Source organism: Mesoplodon bidens (genome assembly GCF_964165515.1).
Source record: "Mesoplodon bidens genome assembly, chromosome: 9".
NCBI lineage: Eukaryota > Metazoa > Chordata > Mammalia > Artiodactyla > Ziphiidae > Mesoplodon > Mesoplodon bidens.
The window spans coordinates 99,852,482-99,875,771 of NC_138166.1; the positions used below are offsets into that span (position 1 = coordinate 99,852,482).

At 55.3% G+C, this 23,290-nt stretch overlaps 1 protein-coding gene across 1 annotated transcript; it reads right to left on the reverse strand.

The window, feature by feature from the left end:
• Positions 1 to 3,797: 3,797 nt before the first annotated feature.
• PDIA4 (protein disulfide isomerase family A member 4) lies at positions 3,798 to 22,809 on the reverse strand. Its single transcript, XM_081244337.1, has 10 exons — positions 22,439 to 22,809; positions 16,472 to 16,658; positions 15,071 to 15,276; positions 12,950 to 13,088; positions 11,794 to 11,999; positions 11,512 to 11,670; positions 8,615 to 8,766; positions 6,502 to 6,658; positions 5,972 to 6,205; positions 3,798 to 5,026 (listed from the first exon to the last, which is right to left on the reverse strand). Exons 1-10 carry the CDS (start codon positions 22,524 to 22,526, stop codon positions 4,611 to 4,613), a joined length of 1,944 nt encoding a protein of 647 aa, XP_081100463.1. The 5' UTR covers positions 22,527 to 22,809; the 3' UTR covers positions 3,798 to 4,610.
• Positions 22,810 to 23,290: the final 481 nt, after the last annotated feature.

Consider the following 23,290-nt stretch of genomic DNA (forward strand, 5'->3'; position numbering starts at 1 on the left):
GGAGACACAGTAACGTGCCTCTCAGGGTTTAATTCCTTTGCCCCAGCTGAAGGCTCTTCTGAAGGCGGGGGAAATAACCTGTAACGTTGCTATGGAGTGCACCCAGAGGGGCTCAAGGGTCAGGCTTGTCCTCGGGCTCCTGGAGCACTTCCTGGCCCACATCCCTCACCCTAGGGCAGGTCCACATTGAGGGGGATGGATACAGAAGACAAGGAAGGCAGCAGTACTTCCTCGGGGCCTGGGAAACGAGCCAAGGGCTCACGTGTTCTGGTAAAATGCACTAACAAGGCTTGGCACCAGGAGAGCGCGTCACGGTGGAGCCCCGAGGATCCGTGGAGAGAAGCCAGGGCAAGTCCCAGCTGCTCCTGGAGTCCCCAGCATGCTGGTGCCTTACAGGCTCCAAGTTTCTTCAAGAACCCCACTGAAGCATCTTTTAGCTCCAGTATTTCCCAAGCCAAATCACCAACAGAACCCAATGTTAACGAAGCATGTATCGGTCTCCTTCATGAGCGTTCTGCCAACACATCTTGGGAGATGCTGGTGCTGTAGAAACAACACTGGTTCTGAGTTCTCGTTCTGGCTTCTCAATTTACTGTGTGACTTTGGGCAAATTATTGTCTCTCTGATCTCCACCTCCTTTATCATGTGATGGAGGTCAGAATACCTGACCTGCCTATATTTCAGGTGAAATGTGATCACATTTGGAAGTTTTTGAAATCAGAAAGTACGCAGCAACCCTGCCGATCTGATTCCCTAGGCCAGAATTAGGGTTCAGGAATCTGTTTTATACACACACAGACCCACACTCTCCATTTGGGGTCTACCTGTGTCTGATCTATGGCTCCATCCTGGCCCATCAGAATAGGCGGGAGAGACAAAGAGATAAGCAGTTCCAACAAAAAGGGGAGAGGCCTCAGATTTAGCATTTCAGGGCGGCTGACGTTCTGTGCGGAAACCCGTGCACACATTACTGCATTGGATCCTTACGAACACCCTGCGAAGGAGGCTGTGTCTCTACCTTACAGACAGGAAAACAAACTCTGAGAGGAGTTAAGTAACTTATGTAAAGCCACACAGCCTGAGAGTAGTCATCCTAGGTTGCAGCCTTGGTGACTCAGAACGGATGCTGGGTCCCGGGAACCTAGAAGGCACGCGGCCAAGGCACCGATCATCATCTCCTAAGACTTCCTACTGTTTCCTCTGTCCGGACCTCGCCAGTTTCCGTACCTACTAGACACACCACCAAGACTGCGACCATCGAACATTCCTCAAACTCGTGCAAAACACAAGTGACCCAAGAGATCTCTCGTTTTTCTTCTTCTGAAACTGGGACAGTTCTGGGGAAAAAAGTGGAGGTGACAGAACTGGTCTAGCTGAGATTTAAGAGACAAAACTAAAAGGCAGGCAGTGCTGATGACTCAAACGGACCAAGTGCAAGAAGATGTTTGACTGGGTACCGATGAATTACGGCTTATTTTGGTGGCTGTGAAAAGGCACCGAGGCCCTGTAGGACAATGTGTTCTCCAGTGCAGGGGTGAAACGACGTCTTGGCTGTCATTGGCGGCGGCGGGGGGGGTGGGGGACGGACATGAGGGACTTCCCTGGTGGTCCAGTGGTTAAGACTCTGTGCTTCCAATGCAGGGGACACAGGTTCGATCCCTGGTCGGGGAACTAAGACCCCACATGCAGTGGGTGTGGCCAAAAATAGGGGGGCGGGATACGAAAATGTAGCAAAATGTTGGTAACTGTTTTAGGTGAATGATGAGTAAAGGACATCGAGTAGCCAATTCTCTCCGTTTTTGTGGATGCTTGAGATGTTTCATAATTAAATAACAAAAAGTTGGTTCAGACACTGGATGTGATACCAGTCTTCTTGCGTCCACTCACCCACCCTCAACCTCCCATCAGTGCCGGCTCCTGCAGACCCCTTAACTGCTAAAGCCCACTCAGTACTCAAAATGCAGCCCACCCTCCTTGCAGCCGGCCCTGGCTCCCCTGCTACTAGACCGGGTTGTCTACAAGGGAGATGCAATGGCACAACTGGGGTGGGGGGGAAGCACACCCCAGCTTCGCATTTGCAGACACGTGCCCCCTTCCTTTCTTCAGCTGTAAAGTGAGCACAAGAGCACCTACCTTGCAGATCACTTACACTGGGATAATCCAGCAAACTGCTGGACACAGGGTCTGGCTTTTGCTAAATGCCCAATAGTTCCCTGTCACTCCCATGATTAATCTCTCAATCTGATCACAGCACTTCCCTGCTTAAAACCATCAGTGGTTCCCTGCAAAGCTCTAGGACAAGGTCAAACTCCTGACTTAGGGCACCCACCTCTGCCAGGCCCAGCTCCACCTCCTTTCGCATCACTGCTTCCCTCCCTCACCTCTGTCCCTTTGCACCTGCTATGCCTCAACCTGGGAAGTTCACCTCCTCCTTGTGGCTCCCGGGTCAGCCTCTCTGAAGGGCTGCTCAGGCAGGCTGGGCCAGTGCCTGCTCTCTGGGCTCCCATGGCCTGCGCATCTTCACCCTGGCGTTGATCACGCTGGACTCACCTGTCTCCTTTAGCAGCCTATCAGCTCCCTACCCAGCCTGGGGTAGATTCCCTCCCAGGGGCCTACACTCTACAATCAATATAGGGTGAGTTTACCTGACACTCCATTGGGCAACTTGGTTTCCAGATTGTATTTCAGAAGAGGATACATTTTGACTTCTGCCTCAGGGCCTTTGCATTCACTAGGCATGAGTCTCCTGGGATCTTCTTAAAATGCAGTCTGACTCAGCAGGTCTGGGGCCCAGCCCGCGATCGTGCGTTTCTGACAAACACCCAAGTAGTGTCAACGCTGCAGGTCCCGGGACACACTGAGAAATGACTCACTCCCAACCTCAGTCGGGCTCCAGCCAACTCATCCTTGGGTCTCAGCTCAAACGTCACTTCAAAAAGGGCTTTCCCGACACCTCACTTCAAATGAGACCACACTTATTCCCTCCTAGAGCCCGGGCCTCACGTGTGCTGTGTGAGGTCTCCCAGACCAGCATGGAAGCCCGAGGCGGTGCTGGAGGAGTGTGCCTCTTGGCTAAAAAAAAAAAAGCCTTCAAGCCCCACACCCACATTTACTCCTGTGAGCTTCTGGCACAAAGTCTCTGAGGGGGGCCTGCTTGTCCTCCTGAGGGTCCAGGAGGGTGCGGAGGACTTCCTGCCCCACTGGGGATTCTGAGGACGTACCAGACACCCCGCCCACCCTGGCCAGACTCAACGTGAAAGCAGGTCATCTAGAAAGGCCCACCCCGGTTGCCCTTTCCCGTGGGGCTGCTTCTTGCCACCCCCACACCCCCTGCAGCAAACCCACCAGCCACTGCTCAAAGAGACGTCCCCAGCTCACGATTTCTGTTTCAGCAAAATTAGGAACAGGTGAGCGGGGACGGCACATCTTGGTGAATGAGCTCCCGGGATGAAGCTCACATCACACAAATCGCCCAGAACCCTGAGGGCCGGTCCAGCTTCCCGTCCTGTCCTGTCCTGTCCCCTGCTCCCAGCCCCCAGAAGTGCTCAGGGCCTTGCCCTCCGTCCCTGCCCCCTCCCGACAGAATGCACCACTGCCCACCCACAACCAAGAGCAGAGCCCATCGATGACCCTACCCGGGTCGGGATGCCACCCCACCCCTGGATGCTCAGGGCTGGAGTGAGGCCACCTGCACTCTGCAGGCCGGGCAGGGAGCCTCCCCTCCAGGCCCAGCCTCTCCATCTCCAGCAGGCTGAGGCTCCAGGGCGGGACCACGTTCTCTAGGACGGTGACGGAGGTTCATTTTCAATCCTTTCTTTATTCTGTCACAACGGCCTACCCTATCCTCCTATCACCCTGAAGTCTCCACCTGTGCCCTAGCTTATCTCTCCTCGGCCACGGTGGTTCTGAAGAGGCAGGCGGCCTCTCGGAGGCTGAGCCTCGGATCCTGGCTCCAAGGGTCTGGGAGCACCTGGGAAACGCTCCTGCCTGCTGTCCTCGCCTTGGGAGGAGAAGGCACGGTGACGCTCAGGCCTGCAGAGATGCTGCTTCTCCCTGGACCGGGTGGCAGATCAGTCGGGCTGAAATGACGTCCTCGGCAGGGTGCTCAGCGACAGTTCTCACTTTGTGCCACAACAGGAAGAAAAAAAAACAAACACCAACAGTCCCATCTTCGGCTAAGCATTCCTCAGATGACAATAAAACAAAAAGGAAAAGTCGACGTGATTTGGCAAAGGCTTCTTAAATTTTAAATTAAAAAAAGAGAAAAAAAAATCACACAGAAGAGATTCAACTTGTCTGCTTTGAAGAAATATATTAAAGAAGGTGAAAAGGTTAAAAAAAAATCAAACCCCAAATAATGATAAAAATAGATGTATCCTCTGTAAAATTCTGGACTAATCTACTGAGTCATTCCTATCTATTCAGTATCAGAGCATGAGGTGAAATACCAAAGTATAAAAAATTAAAACACAAGACAAACCAGAACACCTGGAGAGACTGCCTTGAGCAAGCCCACCGGGCTCGCAGCTGGCTCCGGCCCCACTACCGAGTGCTGGAAGCGCCGCTGTCTGGTCCCTGCCGCGCTCGACCTGAGCAGACCCTCAAGGCCTTCAAAGTTCTTCCCTGGCCCTGCTCAGTTTTGTGGCATGTTCTTCGATAAACTTGCTCAAATGCTCCAGATCTCTGTTTCCGTCCTCAAATTTAATTGGGTTCTTTTTGTCCCCGCTGGGGGAGAAGTAGATGGTGGGGAAGCCCTCGACTTTGTAGCGGTCGTCGGTGACATCGTTGGCCGTGGTGTCCATCTTGGCGATGACCAGATCCTTGTGTCCCTTGTACTTCTTGCCCAGGGCTGTGTACACGGGCTCCAGCTGCTTGCAGTGCCCGCACCAGGGCGCATAGAACTCGATGAGGACGTCCTTCTTCGGGTCCATCACGATGGAGTCGAAGGTCTTCCCCACCACGACCTTGACCGGCCCCTTGTTGTTCTTGGGCACCGGCTGGGATTTGACAACTGGCTTCAGTTTTCCTGCCGAGGAAAGCAAGCAGAGGAGGAGTGTGAGAGCCGAAAGGCCCGGACCCCGGTGGCTCTGACTGGACCAGACAGTGAGGCTGGCCTGACGTGCAGGACAGGGCAAGTCAGATGCTGCCAGGGCCAGGCAGGGCCTTGTCTCCAGAAGCCCACCCCCAGTTCTCTGGTTTCCTCACATCCTCTACTTTCCCAGTCCCTGCAAAGGCCAGAGAGGGTGCAGGTGGTTCCCCACAAGGCCTAGCAGACACTGGGTCCTGTTCAGTGAGGCCGTCACGAGATGCTCCCGATGCAGAGGGGTTACTAGGAGGGTGAGCGCCGCGGGCTGGAAGCCACGGTGGGGAGCAGACTGAGCAGAGACAGACAAGGAGGTCTGCCCACCAGCCGCCAGCGCTGGGGACCTGGGGCCATGTGCTCAACCAGATGAGAAAGACACTCGGCTTGATGCCAAAGCAAGTTTCCCTCATACATGAAACTTACATCTAAGTCCAAAAGCCTGTTGTACTTTACATATTATAAAAATAAGGCTTCTTAGGCTTCCCTGGTGGTGCAGTGGTTGAGAGTCCGCCTGCCGATGCAGGGGACAAGGGTTCGTGCCCCGGTCCGGGAGGATCCCACATGCCGCAGAGCGGCTGGGCCTGTGAGCCATGGCCGCTGAGCCTGCGCGTCCGGAGCCTGTGCTCCGCAACGGGAGAGGCCACAGCAGTGAGAGGTCCGCATACCACAAAAAATAATAATAAGGTTTCTTGAGATTTCCAAGACACCTGCCTTTTTTCTAATACAAAAAAAAAAAAAAAAGAGACAGAGAAAGCAAAAGAACAGGGATTCTCCATCCCCATCTTCCCATCCCTCGGGTCCAGGGGGAAGCCTGGGCCAGGCCCCCGACAACAAGTCGGCGGGGCCACGGAGGTGGAGGATGGGGGGAGATGGGATGGGGGGGCCCACCTTTCTTGAAGGCGCTGACGAAGGCTCGGAGGGCGTCGGCATCGAAGTCGTCGGGCTCCATGGCGAACCTGCGGCCGCCCTCGTCCAGGATGGCCGCGTTCACCTCCTCGCCACTCTCACTCAGCCCCAGGTCCTTCACCTCCGTGGCGAAGTCGTCCTCGTCGGCCACGGCAAAGGTGTACTCTGGGAAGTCCTTGGCCACCTCCAGGACCTTGTTCCGCCAGAACTGAGTGGCTGAAAGGGCACCGAGGGCCGTGAACCGGGCCGCAGCGGCCGAGGCTCCAGATGCCAGGCGCAGACCCCGGGCCAGCCTCGGGCCGCAGCCCAGGGGCCCTGCCCGCAGGCGGGTCGGGGTTGGGGGCTGGCCTCGCCCGATCGCCCCCGCATTTCTAATCTAAGAGGGCCCAACTCGACTCGAAGCTCCCCTCGTGCTCAAGCAGAGAGGGAAGAGGGTAGCGACATAGCCCGGGAGGAAAAAGCCCCTGAAGCTGTAAGTAACCACACACCCCAGCTGCCAACCCGGGCCTCACCGACGCGGTAGTCGAAGCTGAAGTCCACGCCATAGTACACGACCACCAGGGGGCGCCGCGAGTAACGCTTGGCCTCATTGGAAGACTTGCGGTGGCCCACAAGGGGCAGCGTGTGCCTCAACACATGCTCCTTGATGGCCGAGCTCTCCGTGGAGTCCTGCAAAAGGGGGCAGGTGAGGTGCAGCTGTCTGTTGCTGTCGATGGGAAAAGACATTTGCTCCAAGAGATGGGCACAGGGGCCCCACTCAAGTCCACCCAGTGATGCTGGGGCCCCTCCTCCAGGGAACCCGAAGTGAGCCTCTCGGGCAACCGCAGAGGCCGCGTGCCCTTCCCTCTGGGTGGGGGCTTGCGGTCCAGGTCACTCAGGTTCTGCTGGGGGAAGGCCCGGCTCCCAGATGACAGCGGCGCTAACGTGGGCTACACTGGGCGCAGGGTCCCCCCTTCCCCTGGTCTGATCCTCACAGCAGCCTCTCAGGGACACTGCACGGACGAGGAACACGGTGCCGTGATGCGAAGCGCCGCTGGGGCTCTGAGCTCCGCCTGGAGAAAGCCTGCCCCTGACTAGCTGCTACACTGAAGCCGCGGGCAGGGGTGTGGGCAGCGTCTCTCAGGAAGAGCGCGGGGCCACACAGCTGCACGTGAGGGCGGCACGGCCACCTCGCTCTACAGGTGAGGAAACCGAGGCCCAACGAGGTGAGGCTGCCTGCCCAGCAGGAAGTGATGGATGACCACTGCTCTCTCCCCCTAGGGCCCATGTCCCATCCGCAGGGATGGTCAGGAGGTGGCCCTGGGTGGCACTGAAAAATGGCAGGGCGGGCCAGGTGGGAGAAGGCAGCAGGGACAAGGCAGAGGGCAGCCGGGCTGGGGGGTGTCTTTCATCAGGATGGCCCCTGGACCAACCATCACTCAGGAGGTGAGCTCAAAGCCGAGGGACCCAGGACAAATGTGCTCCCGAGCTGAGCACCTGGCACCCGCGGGCCCGATGAACTCAAGGCCAGAGCCGTCCTCGCTTACGTCTGCAGCAAACAGGCTACCCCCTCACAGCAGTGCGGCCTGTGCTGATTTTACACCTGGCTTCATCTTACCTGTCCTGCCCTTGTCTTCCCTTTGTCCTAATTTTTAAATCCATTTTTTAAAAATCACATTTTATCTGCTGTGTGAATTTTTTTACAAAGCAGCCTGAAATAATTTTTGCAACCAAGACGGTATATAAATAATACCAAAAGAGCAAAGTAGCAGTGATGTGTACAACAGACTGTGGATCTCAACCTTTTCAGGTCAAGGACCCCTTCAAGAATCTACTGAAAGCTGCAGACAGCCCCCTTTCCCAGGAGCATGCACACCATACAGAACTGTGCCATCAGGGCCCCTCTGTGGACCCAGAGTCAGTATCTCTGGATGCTAAAAAGAGAAGCTGGAGGGCAGGGGGCGAGATGAGACCACCCCCATATGTCCTGGCTGGGGACGGAGCACACCTGCATTTTCCCGAGTCTGCTCCTAACTGGTTGTGGGACCTCCAGTCTGTTAGCTCACTTCTCTGCATCTTTCTATCAAATAAGATATTTGGATTCAAGATGTAAGGTTTTTTCCAAACCTGAAGATCTTTTCAGTGGAGTGCGGGGCCCCTGTGAAGCACTCGGAACACCGAGCTGGACCCAGGCTCACCCTGGGCTGGGAACTCCCTCCACCTCTCTAGAGATGAGTGTGTCACCCCCTTAGGAAGACCGAGAGTGGGGGGACATAGAGGAAAGAAAGGCCAAGTCCACATGCCATGTCCCACAGCTTCACCCAGTGAACAGAGAGGCCCGTCATCACTTCGTAGGCCTCAGCACCCAAGCCACCTGGCGGCAAGTGAGGCTCGGCTCAGACCCAGCAGCCAGCACGTCCTGGCCAGGAGCCACACCAGCCACGCAGGCCGGTGCTGGCCTGCCAGGAGCTATAAAGACCGGGGGAACCCTTCTGGCAAAAGCAGGTGGAGCTTTGCCAGGGGCCAAGGCCCCACGACCCATGAGGTATGTGAGACCCCATCCCCCGACCACCGTCCCTCCCGCGAACCCTGACCAAGAGACCTTCATACTGATCGGATGCCCCGGGGCTGGCATCCCTCACCCACCTGGATGTCCATCACGTGGCTCTTGGGCTCATATTTGGACTGGAATTTCTCAGGCTGCATGATGACCAACTTCCCCGGGGAGACTTTCAAGAACTTTGCTATTTCAGTGCTGAAAGTGTGGTGGAATTTGTAATCCTCTCTCAGGTTGTTAGCTGAAAAATTAACAGAACAGCAAATACACAATTTACTAAATTGCTTAAATGATCTAGATTCAACTCACTACCCCCCATCAGTCAAAGCAAACGCCCAGAAAATAGTGTCATTAACCACGAACGCTGTGTGGACAATATCCAGAGCTGAAACACTTGAAAGGAGTCTGGATTTTAAAAGGTGGTATAGATGTAATACCTTAAAATCTATATATCTTGGAATTTATTTTAAAAATAGACTATCTTCACAGAAAAACTTAGAGCTAATTTGTCAGGCGCTACGGTCGACTGTGGCCTCTGACGCTGAGAAGCACGTAACCCTAGACAGACAGCCCCAATCCTCCTGTGTCCGTCACAAGAACCCTCCATCCCCACAGGGAGTTTTCACACCCAGCACCCTTCCCAGGGGCTTGACTGCTCCTCCTCGAGTTGCTGGGTGGCCTGTTTGTGGGCTGCGGTTCTTTTGCTATACGTACCTTAAATCTTGGGAAACTCCCAAATGCAACCCCACTGTCTGAGGATACTCTAGAACAGGGGCTGGCAAACTTTTATGGAAAGGACCAGACAGGAACTATCTTGGCTTTGTGGACCCCATGGTCATGATGACCCAGCTCTGTGCTGATCAGCGTGCAAACCATCCAGTGTGCTGTGTTCTAAGGGAACTGACAAAACCACGTGAGGACCGGATTTGGCCCGTGGGCCGGCCTGTCAACCCCTGCCCCGGACCCCACAGGGGAATCACCTCAGTCCCTCTGCTCTGTCCTGGCTGAGGCATCCAGACGCACCCTGAGCGGAGTCTGTGGTCCCAGCACTGGGTGAGGTGTCGCCCCACCCGAGGGCAGCCTCCGACTGGTTATAGGGACAGGCGGCTGAGGGCACAGTACGTGTCTTGCAGGAGGTAGGGGCGACCTGGACAAGCTCACAGCTTTTGGAAGCTAAGACAGACTTCGACTGAAATCGTAATCTTCGACCTGCCAACTGTGTGACTTCAGGCCTGCCACTTACTCACCTCCCCGAGCCCCAGTCCCTCTTCTGTAGAAACAGGACAGGGCACCTCTCAGACCACTGTAAGAATGAAACAAGGTGGCCCACCCAGAAGGCACACCCGTTCTAAGCCGCCAGGCGCCCCGGGTATTTGTTATCAGGTGGCCCTGGGTGGAGAGACAGAATCGACTCAAGAACCTCCCGCCCGCCCTCCACGCTCACAGACCCCTTCCTCCCGCCAGCCTCCCCTCTGCTCCTGCGCCATCAGTTTCTCCGTCGTCCGCGCTGCAGCCCCAGGACTGTCTCTGGCTCCTTCCCTGCAGTCTACACCCCAGGCCCAGTGACTGTCACCCCTGCCTGAGCCTAACCCGGCCGGCCATGTGGAGTCACACGTATGTCAGACTGGAAGTGAGGCAGCTGGATGGGCAGCACCCGGGCCCACCCAGATGTATAGCACCAGAACCCACTTTTTTTTTTTTTTTTTTTTTTTTGCGGTACGCGGGCCTCTCACTGCTGTGGCCTCTCCCGTTGCGGAGCACAGGCTCCGGACGCGCAGGCTCAGCGGCCATGGCTCACGGGCCCAGCCGCTCCGCGGCACGTGGGATCTTTCCGGACCGGGGCACGAACCCGTGTCCCCTGCATCGGCAGACAGACTCTCAACCACTGCGCCACCAGGGAAGCCCCAGAACCCACATTTTGACAAGATCCCCAGGGATCTGCATATGCACATAAATGTGTAGGTTTGGGGACTCCGTGGCTGCCTGTGGCCCTAGGTGGGCTAGGGGACCCCTCTGCAAGTTTCTAGCACAACTGGGTGACAAGGTTACTGACTGAATCAGTGAAGACTGAGGAAGCACAGAGTTTAGCTCTACTGTAAGTTTTACAACGTTAATCTGTATTTGACAAACGCACAACCGTGACTGCGCAGCACGGAGATTAGCACTAAGTGGCGAGCAGGTCATAACTACTCCTTCGAAGTAGAAAAGCAAACTGCTTTGGAGTGTGTGACGTGGGGTGAGGGGTGGAGGGCACTCAGCAGGACCAAGAGGGTCCTGACCGTCCCTGAAAAACCGTCTTTTGTTCATGACCTGGGGACCATCCGGGGAGCGAGGACGCCAGCCCACACGGGACACCACTGACAGCTGCTGGTGATAAACTCTGCCTCCCAGACCAGCAAGACCAGCATTCACCGTGCGATCAGCATCCCCAGGCGCTTTGCTAAGCACTTCCTCCACTTTATCTCAACTAATGTAACAACCTTCCAAGTAGGACAGGTCACCGTGTTGGACGTGAGATCTCCGAACTGATCAAGTCACTGACTGTGGTCACGGTATTCTAACACTGGCAGAGCCAGGACTCGAACCCAGGTGTGATGCAGAAACCCTCCCTCTCCGGTCAAGACCCTACCCCTGGCAGAGGGAACGGCTCTGGGAAGGGGCCCCTGGAAGGGGCGGGAGGTAGACAATGACCTTGGATGAACTTGACTGTGCCCCTCCCCTCCTCTCAGAGGCCAGGAGGGGGACTGCGCAGCCCTCTCATCTATTTAGTAAGAGATCATATCACCCACGTGCAACTAAAGCAACAGAGAACCAACCCCCAAGCCCAGAAAGGAAAGCCTGTTCCCACGTATGCAACCTCAATTCTTCCATCAAGCCAGCCCCTAAATCGACGCCCAGGAGTTTTATACAAAAGCAGCAGACTCCCCAGCAACCTCGGACGGCCCGGGCCCGGGCACTCCACCCCGCCCAGAGGGCCACTCCTTACCAGCGTCCTGGTACTGCTGGTAGGCTGGGTCGCTCTCCGCCTTGAAGACCCCAACGATGATGACATCGTCTCCATCCTTCAGGAACTCCTGGACCTGCTTCAGGGCCAGGATCTGCTTGGAGGGCGGCCCGGACTGCTCGATCATGTAGTCCACGATCCCTAGGAGCACAGCACACGCCTGAGGGGCCGCTGGGGGCTGTAGGGGCTGTCCCCACAACTCTGCCGGCGGCCACACGTGCCAGGAGCTTCCCCCCCCACCGAGGCCAGAGTAGGCGGCAGTACCGTATTTTTCCCGTGGGCCGTTGTAATCGAAGGGCTTTCCCTTGCGGAAGAGTTTCAGGGTGGGATAGCTGGAGACGTCGAACCTCTTGGCCAGGTCTGTCTCTGCAGTGGCGTCGACCTTCGCCAGGGGGATCGGGGGAGAGCGCTTGCTCAGCTCCTTGGCGGCCTTCTCATACTCGGGGGCCAGTTTCTTGCAGTGTCCACACCTGCGAGAGGAAGCTGTTCTGTCAGGGGCCTGTTCTGGTGTGGATGCCACCTGCCAGGTAAGTGAAGCGCAGAAACCCCGCCTGCGCTCCCGGGCGACAACCTCGGGATGCCCCCGGGTGAGGGCGGGGCCCGGGCCTTCCCCAGGGGCCAGCAGGATGTGGCCTCCTCCTTCATGGGGGTGGGGGACGCACACAGCACACACACACCCGAGACATGGGTGGACAGGGGCGTAACCGTGACGCGGGGTAAGACATGGGAAAGGCCAAGACAATTTTCTTGGTTGGAGAGCTGGGGCAGGTAAGGATACCAGTCAGTGGTGACTTCACACAGGACGTGAGGGTGAGCTGGGACACGAGGGATGGGCAGGAAGTGGATGCAAGCCTGTGAAGGGCGGGGGGGTGAGGGGAAGGGACAAAAGGCAGGAAACTGCAGGGACCCCGGGGCTCCGGCACAAGAAGGGAACACGTCTTGAGTGTAAAGCAAGAGTCAGGGTCAACTTCCAAGATTCACTCCAGAACAGTCGAGAGCAGAGACGAAGACAGAGAAAACCAAGGTTCAAACATCTCAGGAGGGAGGCAGCGAGGCCCGGGGGGCAGCGGGCACTGTCCGGCGCACGGCCGTGTCCTCCAGCTCCGAGGGGCCCCAGATCGTTGGGTGGCCCCCCTACGTGGCCCACGTGGCTTACTCTCCCCTGCAGCCTCCACGCTTCAGGCCTACATTTTAGCCTCATCCTACCCCCCAGGAAAGACTCTGTGAAACCACCTCTCCTGGAACACGCGGCACCCCACTCTGCCCACTTGTGCACGGCGGGGACTTTGCACCCGCCTGCTCTTCGGCTAGTCCTGCCTCACATGCGGGGGTCTGTCTCTGCCACCCCCGGCCCGTGCCTGTACCGAATACAGGACGGGCCTGACCAGTATCCGATAACAGGTGATAGACACCATCTTACCACGGGGCATAAAACTCCACCAGAATGATGCCTGCGTCGTTCACCACCTCATCGAAGTTATCTTTGGTCAGCACGAGCGTGACTTCTGGTGGAGGTGTCCAGTTGGGCTGGGAGATTTCTTTGACCTTGGCCACAATTTCTGGAAGAAACAACACATGACTAAGCACATGCAGGCCCCCGCTGCAGGGGTGGCAGGTGGTGAGGGGCGGAGAGAGAGAGCGGGGCCACAGAACGGGACCCAAGTGATTTCCTGAAATCCAATCACGTCTACAGCCAGGGCCACTCTGCACAATTAAGAGCCAGAGGCCCACTGTTTCCAGGAGCCGTCCGTCACATGTCCACTGCCACACGCACCCCCTGCAGACTGCTCGAGACAGTCCAAGCCCAACCCAACGAACGAGACTTCCGTTCCTACCACGCCAGGGTTCTAACTGCACTCGAACCCCGAGAGGTCATCTCCCAGTGTTTGACCACACGTGCCTATTAATAGTTTTGGGGGCATCCTCTTAACTCGTACAAATACATATGTATTTAGACACGCACATCTAGCACTGGCATGTTACACGCATCATAAAATGTAACCAAACTGGAGGAAAATGAAAAGAGGAGCAGCAGCTCCCACGCCGCTCAGGCTGCACAGACTCCAAAAGGCCCATCTGTGGCCTGCTTCCCTGGAGACAGATTCAACGCCAGGCCTGGGACACTGAATATATGCTCGCAAAGCACTTTCCAAGGGGTTCTTAGGAGCAGCGGCTGCAAACTTTTCTCTCCTTGTTTGCCGTAGAATCTACCAAGGAGCCAGGTCTGAGACCCACTGCCGCAAAGCACGAGCTTTCAGACTGGAGCGCGCACAGCAGCACCTGCCGGTGTAGGCGGAGCTGAGGCCCTGGGGCCATCAACGCGGGCGAGCCCCATTATTATTATTATTTTTATTTTTTTTCTTTTTTGCGGTACGCGGGCCTCTCACAGTCGTGGCCTCTCCCGTTGCGGAGCACAGGCTCCAGATGCGCAGGCTCAGCGGCCATGGCTCACGGGCCCAGCCACTCCATGGCATGTGGGATCTTCCCGGACCGGGGCACGAACCCATGTCCCCTGCATCGGCAGGCGGACTGTCAACCACTGTGCCATCAGGGAAGCCCCGAGCCCCATTATTAAGACGCACTGGGAGGGCTGGTGCCTGGGGAGGCCACTTAGGCAAACTCTGCTCTCAAGATTCCAAACTGGGCCACATGCCTAGCTGTCAGGTGTCAGGTGCAGACCTCCAAACATACAAGTCCGTCACAGGACAGACTCTCGTACCAATCCAAAGGGAACCTTGAGATCAAGTCCAAATGACCTCACACTCCGTGATGAGGAGCCCAAGGCCCAGCAAGGGAGGCCCTTGTGGGGGGACACAGGGCTACGTGATGGCAATGAAGACCCCAAACCTACTCAGTGCTATTTCTACTATGCTATACTGGGAATGGAAAATGCAGCACAAAGCAATCTTTTTTTCTTAAGTGATTAAGAGATAGGCTAAAGGCTACCACAATGTTATTTTCTCATTCATTTAATGAAACTTATTTAGTGTCTGATGTGAGCCAGGCAGGGATCCATCGGGCCTGGTTTTAGAAACACTGTCTGGCTCCGCACACCAGTGGTTCCAACGTGGGGCGCTGGACCCGCACATTCGGCAAGCCCTTGGCGCTCGCAAGAAACGCAGGTTATTGGGCCAGACCTGAAACTTAGTGAATCAGAAGCTCTGGGCTGGCGCTCGACAGTCTGTCTTAACGAGCCCCCTCAACCCCACCCCACCCCATCCCATCCCCCGTGAGTCGGATGCAAGCTAGGCGTTCAGAAGCACTGCTCCAGCGCACTACCAAGACCCATGAACTGCAACACACCGGCTCCAGACCTTGAGTTTCATAGCCGTCAATGGAAGAAGATACCCCCTCCCGTGCAAGGACAAGTTTATGTTGATCCAAGTGTCCGCGAACATTCCATCAGGGATCACTCCCCGTCCACTCAGCTCGGCTTCCTTTCTAATATCCAAATTGCCCTCCCATCACCCCCTCCACTTTCCCCTCCAGCGGGAGGGAGCCCGGTCCCCCCGACTTCCACCAGCAGCTCAGAAGCACTCACCTTCCTGGGTCCTGGAGCCCTCGTAGTCGACAGCCTGCCCCTTTTTAAGGATCTTGATGGTGGGATAGCCACTCACGTCAAACCTGCTGGCCAGCGCCGATTCCGAGGTCGCGTCGATCTTGGCGACAGCGATGGGAGGGTCATTCTCCTTCAAGGTGGTGGCGATTTTTTCATATTCTGGAGCAAACTGCTTGCAATGCCCACACCTGAGAATCAGATTTCGTGAAGAAGCAGCAGGTTAACTGTACCCATGGAGTCTTAAATCCAGCAACACGCACACAAACGGGGGCACTGGGACCAGAAATGTTTGCAGTTAACAAGAAACACAAAACAGGGGAGGCCAAGGCAGCTGAAAGTCAAACAGCTCCAGGTTCGAAACTGAGCTCTGCTGAGGGAACATGCTTTCAACATCTCTACGCCCCAGTGTAAGGAGAAGACGCTTCCTGAAAGATGCTGTCTTTTCCGCTCCTCTCAGAAGCATATGGCAGGGTTTTCCAGAGGCTACGTGACCGACGATGATGTCAGCGTTCTGATGTTAACATGTAAGAGGGCTCCTGTTATTTAAAGATGGCTTTTTCTATTTCTCAGTTTTAATTTCTGATAAGGTAACTACTGATAAACATGACCCACATAACACGCTATTTGAGGTCCTCAATTATTAAGTGTTAAGGGGTCCTGAGAACAAAATGTTTGAGAACGGCTGATCTATAAACCAGGAATGATGTAACCTCATAGGCCTGTCCTAAGGACTGTTTAGATACTTTTACGAAGTATCTCACACTGTGCTAGACAAACAACATAAGAATATCTTGACTATTTTGTCTCCGAGGTGAACCAAGGAGGGCAGGAGAAAGGGGAAAAAGAAGACGGGATTATGAGATGGAAAAAACAGCAGGAGAGAGGTGGGGGGAAGGAGCCCAAGAGTCATGACTGGCTGCACCGTGAGGGTGAAAGATGGGAAAAGAGGGGCTGCTCCCCCAGGGCCCATGCACCTTTCCTATGGGAGGCCCCAGGGGCTGCACTGGGCAGCCGCCAGACTCCGGGCAGAAGGAGGGGTGGAGGGCTGAATCTGTAACGAGGGATGCGTCTGTCACCCACGCAGGTCTCTGTGTCATCACAGCTCTTCAGCCGCCCCCAGCTGTAACTAGCAGAGGACGTGTTCACCTTTTTAAGCACTGGATCTGAAACGAGCGGGGCCCACGGTCCCCGAGGGCTGGCTCGTCGGACGCTCAATGCAAATTGGCAGAATGCTGAGCTCCTGGCGCTCCCGAACCAGGAGTCTGGGTTGCTGCACCCGGACACTCCCACCCTGCGGGTCCGGATGACACTGAGGGGTCAAGCCTGGGACACAGAGGAACCCCTGGTCCATCTGGCTGAGGGGGGCAGAGCGTGGGTCCTCACCATGGAGCGTAGAACTCCAGCAGCACCGTGTCTTTGTCAGCCACAAAGTTATCAAAGTTCGCGTCATTTAGGACCAAGACACCGTTTTCTTCCTTAACTTCCAAGTCGTCGCCGTCGTCGTCCTCCTCCTCGTCATCTTCCTCCTCCTCGTCTTCCTCCTCAATGGCATCCTCTTTCTTAGAAGAATCTGTGCAGAAAATACCCAGACTGGTTAGGAAACTGGTGACCCTCCTCCTTAAAAATCTTCCTAGAGGGACTTCCTTGGTGGCACAGTGGTTGGGAACCCATCCGCCTGCCAGTGCAAGGGACACGGGTTCGAGCTCTGGTCCGGGAAGATCCCACAGGCCGCGGAGCAACTAAGCCCGTGCGCCACGCCTGCGAGCCACAACTACTGAGCCTGCGCTCTAGAGCCTGCATGCCGCAACTACTGAAGCCTGCGTGCCTAGAGTCCGTGCTCCACAACAAGAGAAGCCACTGCAATGAGAAGCCCGCGCACCGCAATAAAGAGTAGCCCCCACTCGCCGCAACTAGAGAAAAGCCCACGCGCAGCAAGGAAGACCCAACACAGCCAAAAATAAATAAATAAATAACTTCATTAAAAAAAAAAGAAAAAATCCCCCTAGAATCCAAAACCCTCAAAATGGTCATGAGTCCTGCGTGGTCCCTGGGGGCTTCCCCGACCCCAGAAATTTGCATATCGGGTGGCCACTTAAGATTTCACTTAAAGGGAGGTCACGCCTAAAAGACGGTTGAAAACTGACTACAGGTCTAGAATTTAAAGTCTAAAATCTGCAGCAGGACTCGGACGGCAGGACCAGCCCCCTCTCCAGATGGAGCACTCCCTCCCAGGCCTTGCTCTGCAGGCCTTCAGCCCAGGCACAGAGAACCCTCCCTCCCGCTCCCCAGGCACAGATTCGATCCACCCCTCGGGCTGCCCCCCCGCGGCAAGGCTCCCTCAGCCATATGCATGCCGCGTCTCAGGCTCCTCACTTTGTGGGTCCCCCACGTCTGTGCTCAAGGGCCAGGCTAACTTTCACAGACGTGCTCCTCTTCCTCACCCTCTCTGCTTCCACAGGCAGGAAGGACTGCATCTAATCCCTGCCCCCCCCCACCACAATGAATGACTGACTGCCAGGTCCCCAGATGAGTACAAACAGGAAACAAGTACTGGTTCTCAACTTTTCCACCCTGGAGGTTACTCGGGCTGACTTTATAAGTAAAAGATGATTCCCCACATTCCCTTCACATTTCAACCTTTTGCTGAAGGATTATAATACCTGTGGGGCTATTTTTTATGTGTATGAGGTAAAAATGCCACCCCTTTCAGAAATGGACTAGGATTCCATCCTCCAGAATGAAAAATTGAGAACCAGTACTTGTTTCCTGTTCGTACCCTTGTAGGACGCCCTGCCTGGAAGCAAAGTACTCTTTCCAGAACGCAAGAATATGAGCACATCTTATTATCAAGGTTCAACTGAATTTGTTGCGGAACTACAGGTACCAGAAACCCTGAACGGCAGTTCTCGTTACCCAGGTTCCCCAGCGGCTACCACGTCAGCAAACAGGACTGCAGCCAGCACGATTTCATCAACTCCAAAGGCAGAATGTTTCAGGGCCAATTATTTATTTTTGGAGATGCTTCCCAGGAGAGAAACCAACACTGACAGCGGGACTGAGGTCAGGGCTTGAAAACCTGCCCTCGGGACCCGGGAACCCCTGGGACTTGACCAATCTTAGCCGCCCCTGAACTGATCCAGTGCTGGCTCTGCAGCTGCTCAGAAAAGCCAGGAACTGGTCTGGGCAGGGTGGCAGCTTTGCTCGTTATCATTAAAATCTACCAGTCTGCACACTAATGGTCAAAAGCAAACCAAAAAACCCACCCCACCCCGCCAAGCCCCACTTTCCTCCACACTTGTCCCTTCAAACACCCACTGCTTTTTCCTTTCACATCCCCCTCTCCAACTTAAGGCAGAAGTTCCTCCGTTGCACGGGCAGGAGAAACGGCTCTAAAATCCAAAAAGAACACCCACCAATTTGAGGAGTACATACCCAGCAGACTCCCATGTTTCTTGGGGCAGGTTACTGGCCCTGCCCGCAGTTTTCCTCCCGCCCTCCCCGAGCTCCCCAGCCACCTTGCCACTTCCCTGCTCCCCATCAGGGACCCTGTGGGGTGCTCAGGCCTGCAGAAGCCCCATGCCCCCAGCACTGTCAGCAGGAGGCTTGGGGAGAGCGATGAGAACCAGGCTCCCTGGATGTGGAGGGGGCAGGACCCAGAGGAAGACAACCTGGGCTCAACCCCAACGCCACCTCTCAGGGTGGCCTCAGCTCGTTTCTTTACACTCACGTCACACTGAATCCCCTTCCACTGGTGACTGGCAGCCAACACGATACACCCAGGTCCTCGGGAATCCTAGGACGTAACGCTTGAGAACCTCCGGGTTCACACGGGCTGGCTAGGGGCTCCCGGTACTTCTAGGAACACTGCCTACAACAAACTTGCAGGATAAGTACTAGCTGACCCATGTTGGCCTGCAGAACCCTGGTCCCAGTGGCTTTCAAAAGGCTAGTCTGACCGCCCCTCACTTGAAAGTCCCACCCAAAATGACCCACATCGGGGCTGCAAAACCGGGGGCTTAAAGTGGGGATGTCGTGCAGGTTCTCTGCTCCTGTCGGGGGCCTGGGAAGCGCCACACGCCTTGCCCCAGATCTGGGTGCTCCCACGGCCCAGAAGGCCTGCTGAGGGCAGTTAGGTAGATGCCCCAGGCAGTGCATCTCCACTCTCACCGCCTGGCTGCTCAGCTCAGTCCAAGAATCAAGTTGACTTGCGGGCAGACGGAAAGACTGGAGGAAGGTTGGAAAGAAGGCTTGGGAGAACTCAATCCTCTCTTCAAGCTAGGAAACAGCTCGGGGAGGAAGAGGGACTCGGCTATCCGCTCAATGCACAGGGATAAGGTGAATTTTACAAAACGGAAAAGCAAAGACGCTTTCCTACCTACACCCAGCCCGAAGTGGTCTGCGAGCACCACTGGTAATGGGGCTCTCACGATTAAATGGGGGTCCATGAGTTATCCTGGGACAGAGCTCCGAACATGAATTCAGTTCTTGACACTTTTTTAAAAATTGACTTTGAGTTTATATTTTTAAGGATAAACAAAATGGCAGAACATTCCCTATGTAATTAAGGATCCTCAACAGCATTAAGGTGTGGCCCCCCCTTTCCATTCCTCCCCAAGTTGCAGACAACCCCCAGGGCTGACTCCTCTGCAACTGGAGAAGGTGCTGGCTCTATATTCCCACGGACTAAAACCCCACACATCCGGACAAGGAAAATATCTCAGTTTAATGGGGAGACCACTCTTCACTGGGCTTCACTTTTAAAGTTGGACATTCTAGGATAGAAATATATCCAAAGCCTTCCAGCACCTTCTGGAAGGGTGCCATCCTCCCCAGCGTGTAGTCAGTGAAGCCTCTTGCATCATCTCCACACACTGCTTAGCCCACCCAGTAAGGCCACTCCTGAAATGTAGGCCCCTCCTCTAACCAGGTCACTGCAACCCCTGGCCCCTCCCACCAGTACATCTGACAACTCTGGATCCTGCCCAGGCTGGACACCAGCGGCTCCTTACAGCATGTCCTCATCTGCCTCCTCAGCTGGCCGGTCTTCCAGTCCCCACCAGGGAGGTGCCCATAAAAGTTGGGTAAATCTTACCATTAGGTCAATACTGAATAGAAAAAGAGAAATTTGTTATCAGATATAACATCACTTAATTGACATGTTTTATGTGCCAGGCACCGTGCTGAGCACTTACGCACATTATCTCATCCCCCGAGGGAAACACATTACATGCACTTTACAGAGGAAGAAACAGAGAGCTTTAGTCACCTGCCCAAAGGCACAAGGCTACTGAGTGGAGGGTCCTGACTGCTCAGCCGCTATGCCATGTTGACACATAGGATTTTCTTCCCAGGATGCCCCAAGCTTTACATGGACTCGTTTGATAATTACTTCTCAGAAACGAAAAGAGAGGGACAACTGGACAGTTCCTCAGCACTGTACCCAAGTGAATTTCCACTTACTTTAAAATCTAAACCAATCCCAAATAAAAGCAAGCAAGGGACTTCCCTGGTGGTCCAGCGGTTAAGACTCTGCACTCCCAATGCAGGGGGCCCCGGGCTCCATGCCGCATGCCGCAACTAAGAGTCCACATGCCGCAACTACAAGAGCTCACAGGCCACAATGAAGATCCCGCATGCTGCAACTAAGACCAGGTGCAGCCAAATAAATAAATAAATAAGCAACTAAGATCCCGCATGCCCAGCAGTGCGGCAAAACAAAAAGGTAAAATGCACGAGAGGCACAAAAGGGGGAAAACCCCCTAAGGACTGGGATCATCTGGGGTAGAGGGAAGTGTGGCCCTAAAATAAATCCACGGGATGGGTTATCTGTGATAGAAGCTGAACGCGAAGAGCCAGGGATGGGAAAGAGTCAAGGTAACTACTAGAAGCCCCACCCTACCCAACCGCAGAGATTCCTGGGCTCACCCCAGAGGCGACTACTTCCCAGGGTCTCCAGTGCATTAGTGACCTGGGACCCAAATGACACACTCCCTCTTCCTAATAGCCCTTGGTGTCCACCCATGTTTGCCACCCTTCCAGGCCTCTTAAGAATCCCCGCAAAATAGAATCACTGGATCAGAACCAAGACAAAGCGAGTTTGCTCTTTGGCTACGTTCCAAAAACTACCCTCCATCTCCACTGGTCCTCAAACTTTAAGGTGCCTCCCAAGGTTTACTTTGCCCATGAATCAATGAAATGTTTAACATGCAGATTCGAGGGCCCACCGCTGCAGTCCGCTTGGGTGTATTTTGGGACCCTGTATTTAAATAAGCACCAAGTATTTGGATAAAGGTCCTAAGACATAGGTGACACTACTACTCTCTAGTTCCTGTTGGCAGGTAGGTGTTCTTCTCACCAAGCGCTGGTTTTTAACTTACCTTTCTACGTGGGTAAAGACTCTTGAATCACTGACTTGCATAGAAGTTACTCAAGCTGTTTAAAAGAGTATAAAGTTCACAGTTCCTTTACACACTAACATTAGAAAAAGGGGTTTATTTATATTGGAACAAACTCAACAGGAAAAAACTCTAGTCACCAGTCACCTAGAGAAAGGCCAGAGAGGAAGAAGTTTAAGACCAGTAATGCAATGCCCTGTTCTCTAGGAATTAGCATTCTTTTCTTGACTAAAACTTTCTAATTTTCCAAGTTCTCTTACACCATTTGTTTTTAGCTAGCCGATTTCAAAGAAAAATGCAGGAGTGATGACTAGTAGCTGCGAACCTTCCTCCCAGAGCGGGCGCTTTATGGGCAGGGGCCACACTCATCCTTAACTCCCACAACCCAGTGCAGTGACTGGCACACACAGTAGGTGCTCAATAAATGCTCGCAAAAGGAATGTTATCTCCGGTTTCCAAAAGATGCAAACCAAGCCATCCCTTTCTCCCTCAAACCAGAACCCTTGAGTTACTTATATCCAAACCTACAAACCACAGTTTTGAGACGTAAAATGCTTGCTGCCCGCGGTTGTCCCGAGAGCTCCCACTTGGGGCTTCATGCCCTCGCCCCTTCTCTAAAATATGTTTTGAAAACAGAGGCCCCTCTCCCTTCACACTCCCTGGGCGTGTTAGTCTCAAATGCTGAACCAGTTCCCAAGCTCCCCTTCCCAGGAGCGGGCAGTCAGCCTGGACTCGAGGAAAATCTGAGCAGCATCCGGGCGAAGGAGCCAGCATGCAAAGTAGGCACTTTACATCCTCTCCGCGTTCAAGCCTCGGTGGCAGCCCCGGCCGCTTCGCCGCCCTCCTCTCCCGGATCTCCCAAGCGATCCTGTCCCCCGCTACCGCCCTCAAACTGCAGCACGTCGGCGGTCCGCGCGGCGCCCCCCGCCCACAGGCCCGGCCCGCCGCCGCTCACCTTCATCCGAGCCCTCGGCGCTCGCCGCTGCCAGCAGCTGCGCCAGGGCTAAGAGCAGAACGAGCAGCCAGGCTTTCCGGGGCCTCATCGCGGCGGTGCGGAGCTCGGCCTCCTCGCGCCAGCGGCCGCTGGGCGATCCCGAACCTCTGGCTCCGGTCTCGCGAAAGGAAACGAGAAGTAAGGAAATAAACCGCCCCCCACCGGAAGACCTAGCCGGCAATTGACTGGGGGCGGGGGAAGCCGCGGACCGGCCAATCCCAGCCCGACCGGGCGCGCGGGCCGCGTGAGCCGAAGTGCGCGTCCGAGTCCCGCAGCACCGTTCTCAGCGCAGCTCCTCCTCCCGGCCTCCTCCGCAGGCCCCGCGGTTCCGGCGTTTAAAGATCGGAGCGCTAACGTGAGGTGCCCCCTTCTGATTGGCTGCGCCGCGGCCTCCAATCAGCGGCTGCCACTCGGTTTGCCTGGAGCGCACAGGCTGAGAGAGGGAGCGGGGGAGAACAAAGGCGGCCGGCAGGGGCCGGAGGGGCGGGGTCGGGCTACGCCTCAGGAGCAATTGGTCGGTGGAGCGGTAGGCGGGGCCTTGGAAATGCGAGGCGGGCGGGGCTCCAAGCTGCTGATCTGGGCAGGAAGAACACGTGTCCTTAGCAGAACGTTGGTGAGAGGGTACGTGTGCGCAACCCTGGGGGACCCCGAGGGGGGCTCAAGAGCGAAGGGGCGGAGGGTCCCGAACTAGTCTGTTGGTGGGAAAGAGAGAGAACGGGACTCCGGAGTCGGCTTCATGTTCGTGGTCTTTTTGGTTTATGCCTGCGCATAAATGAAAGAAAGTTGGCGTTTCTCTCCTGGATTAAAACACAA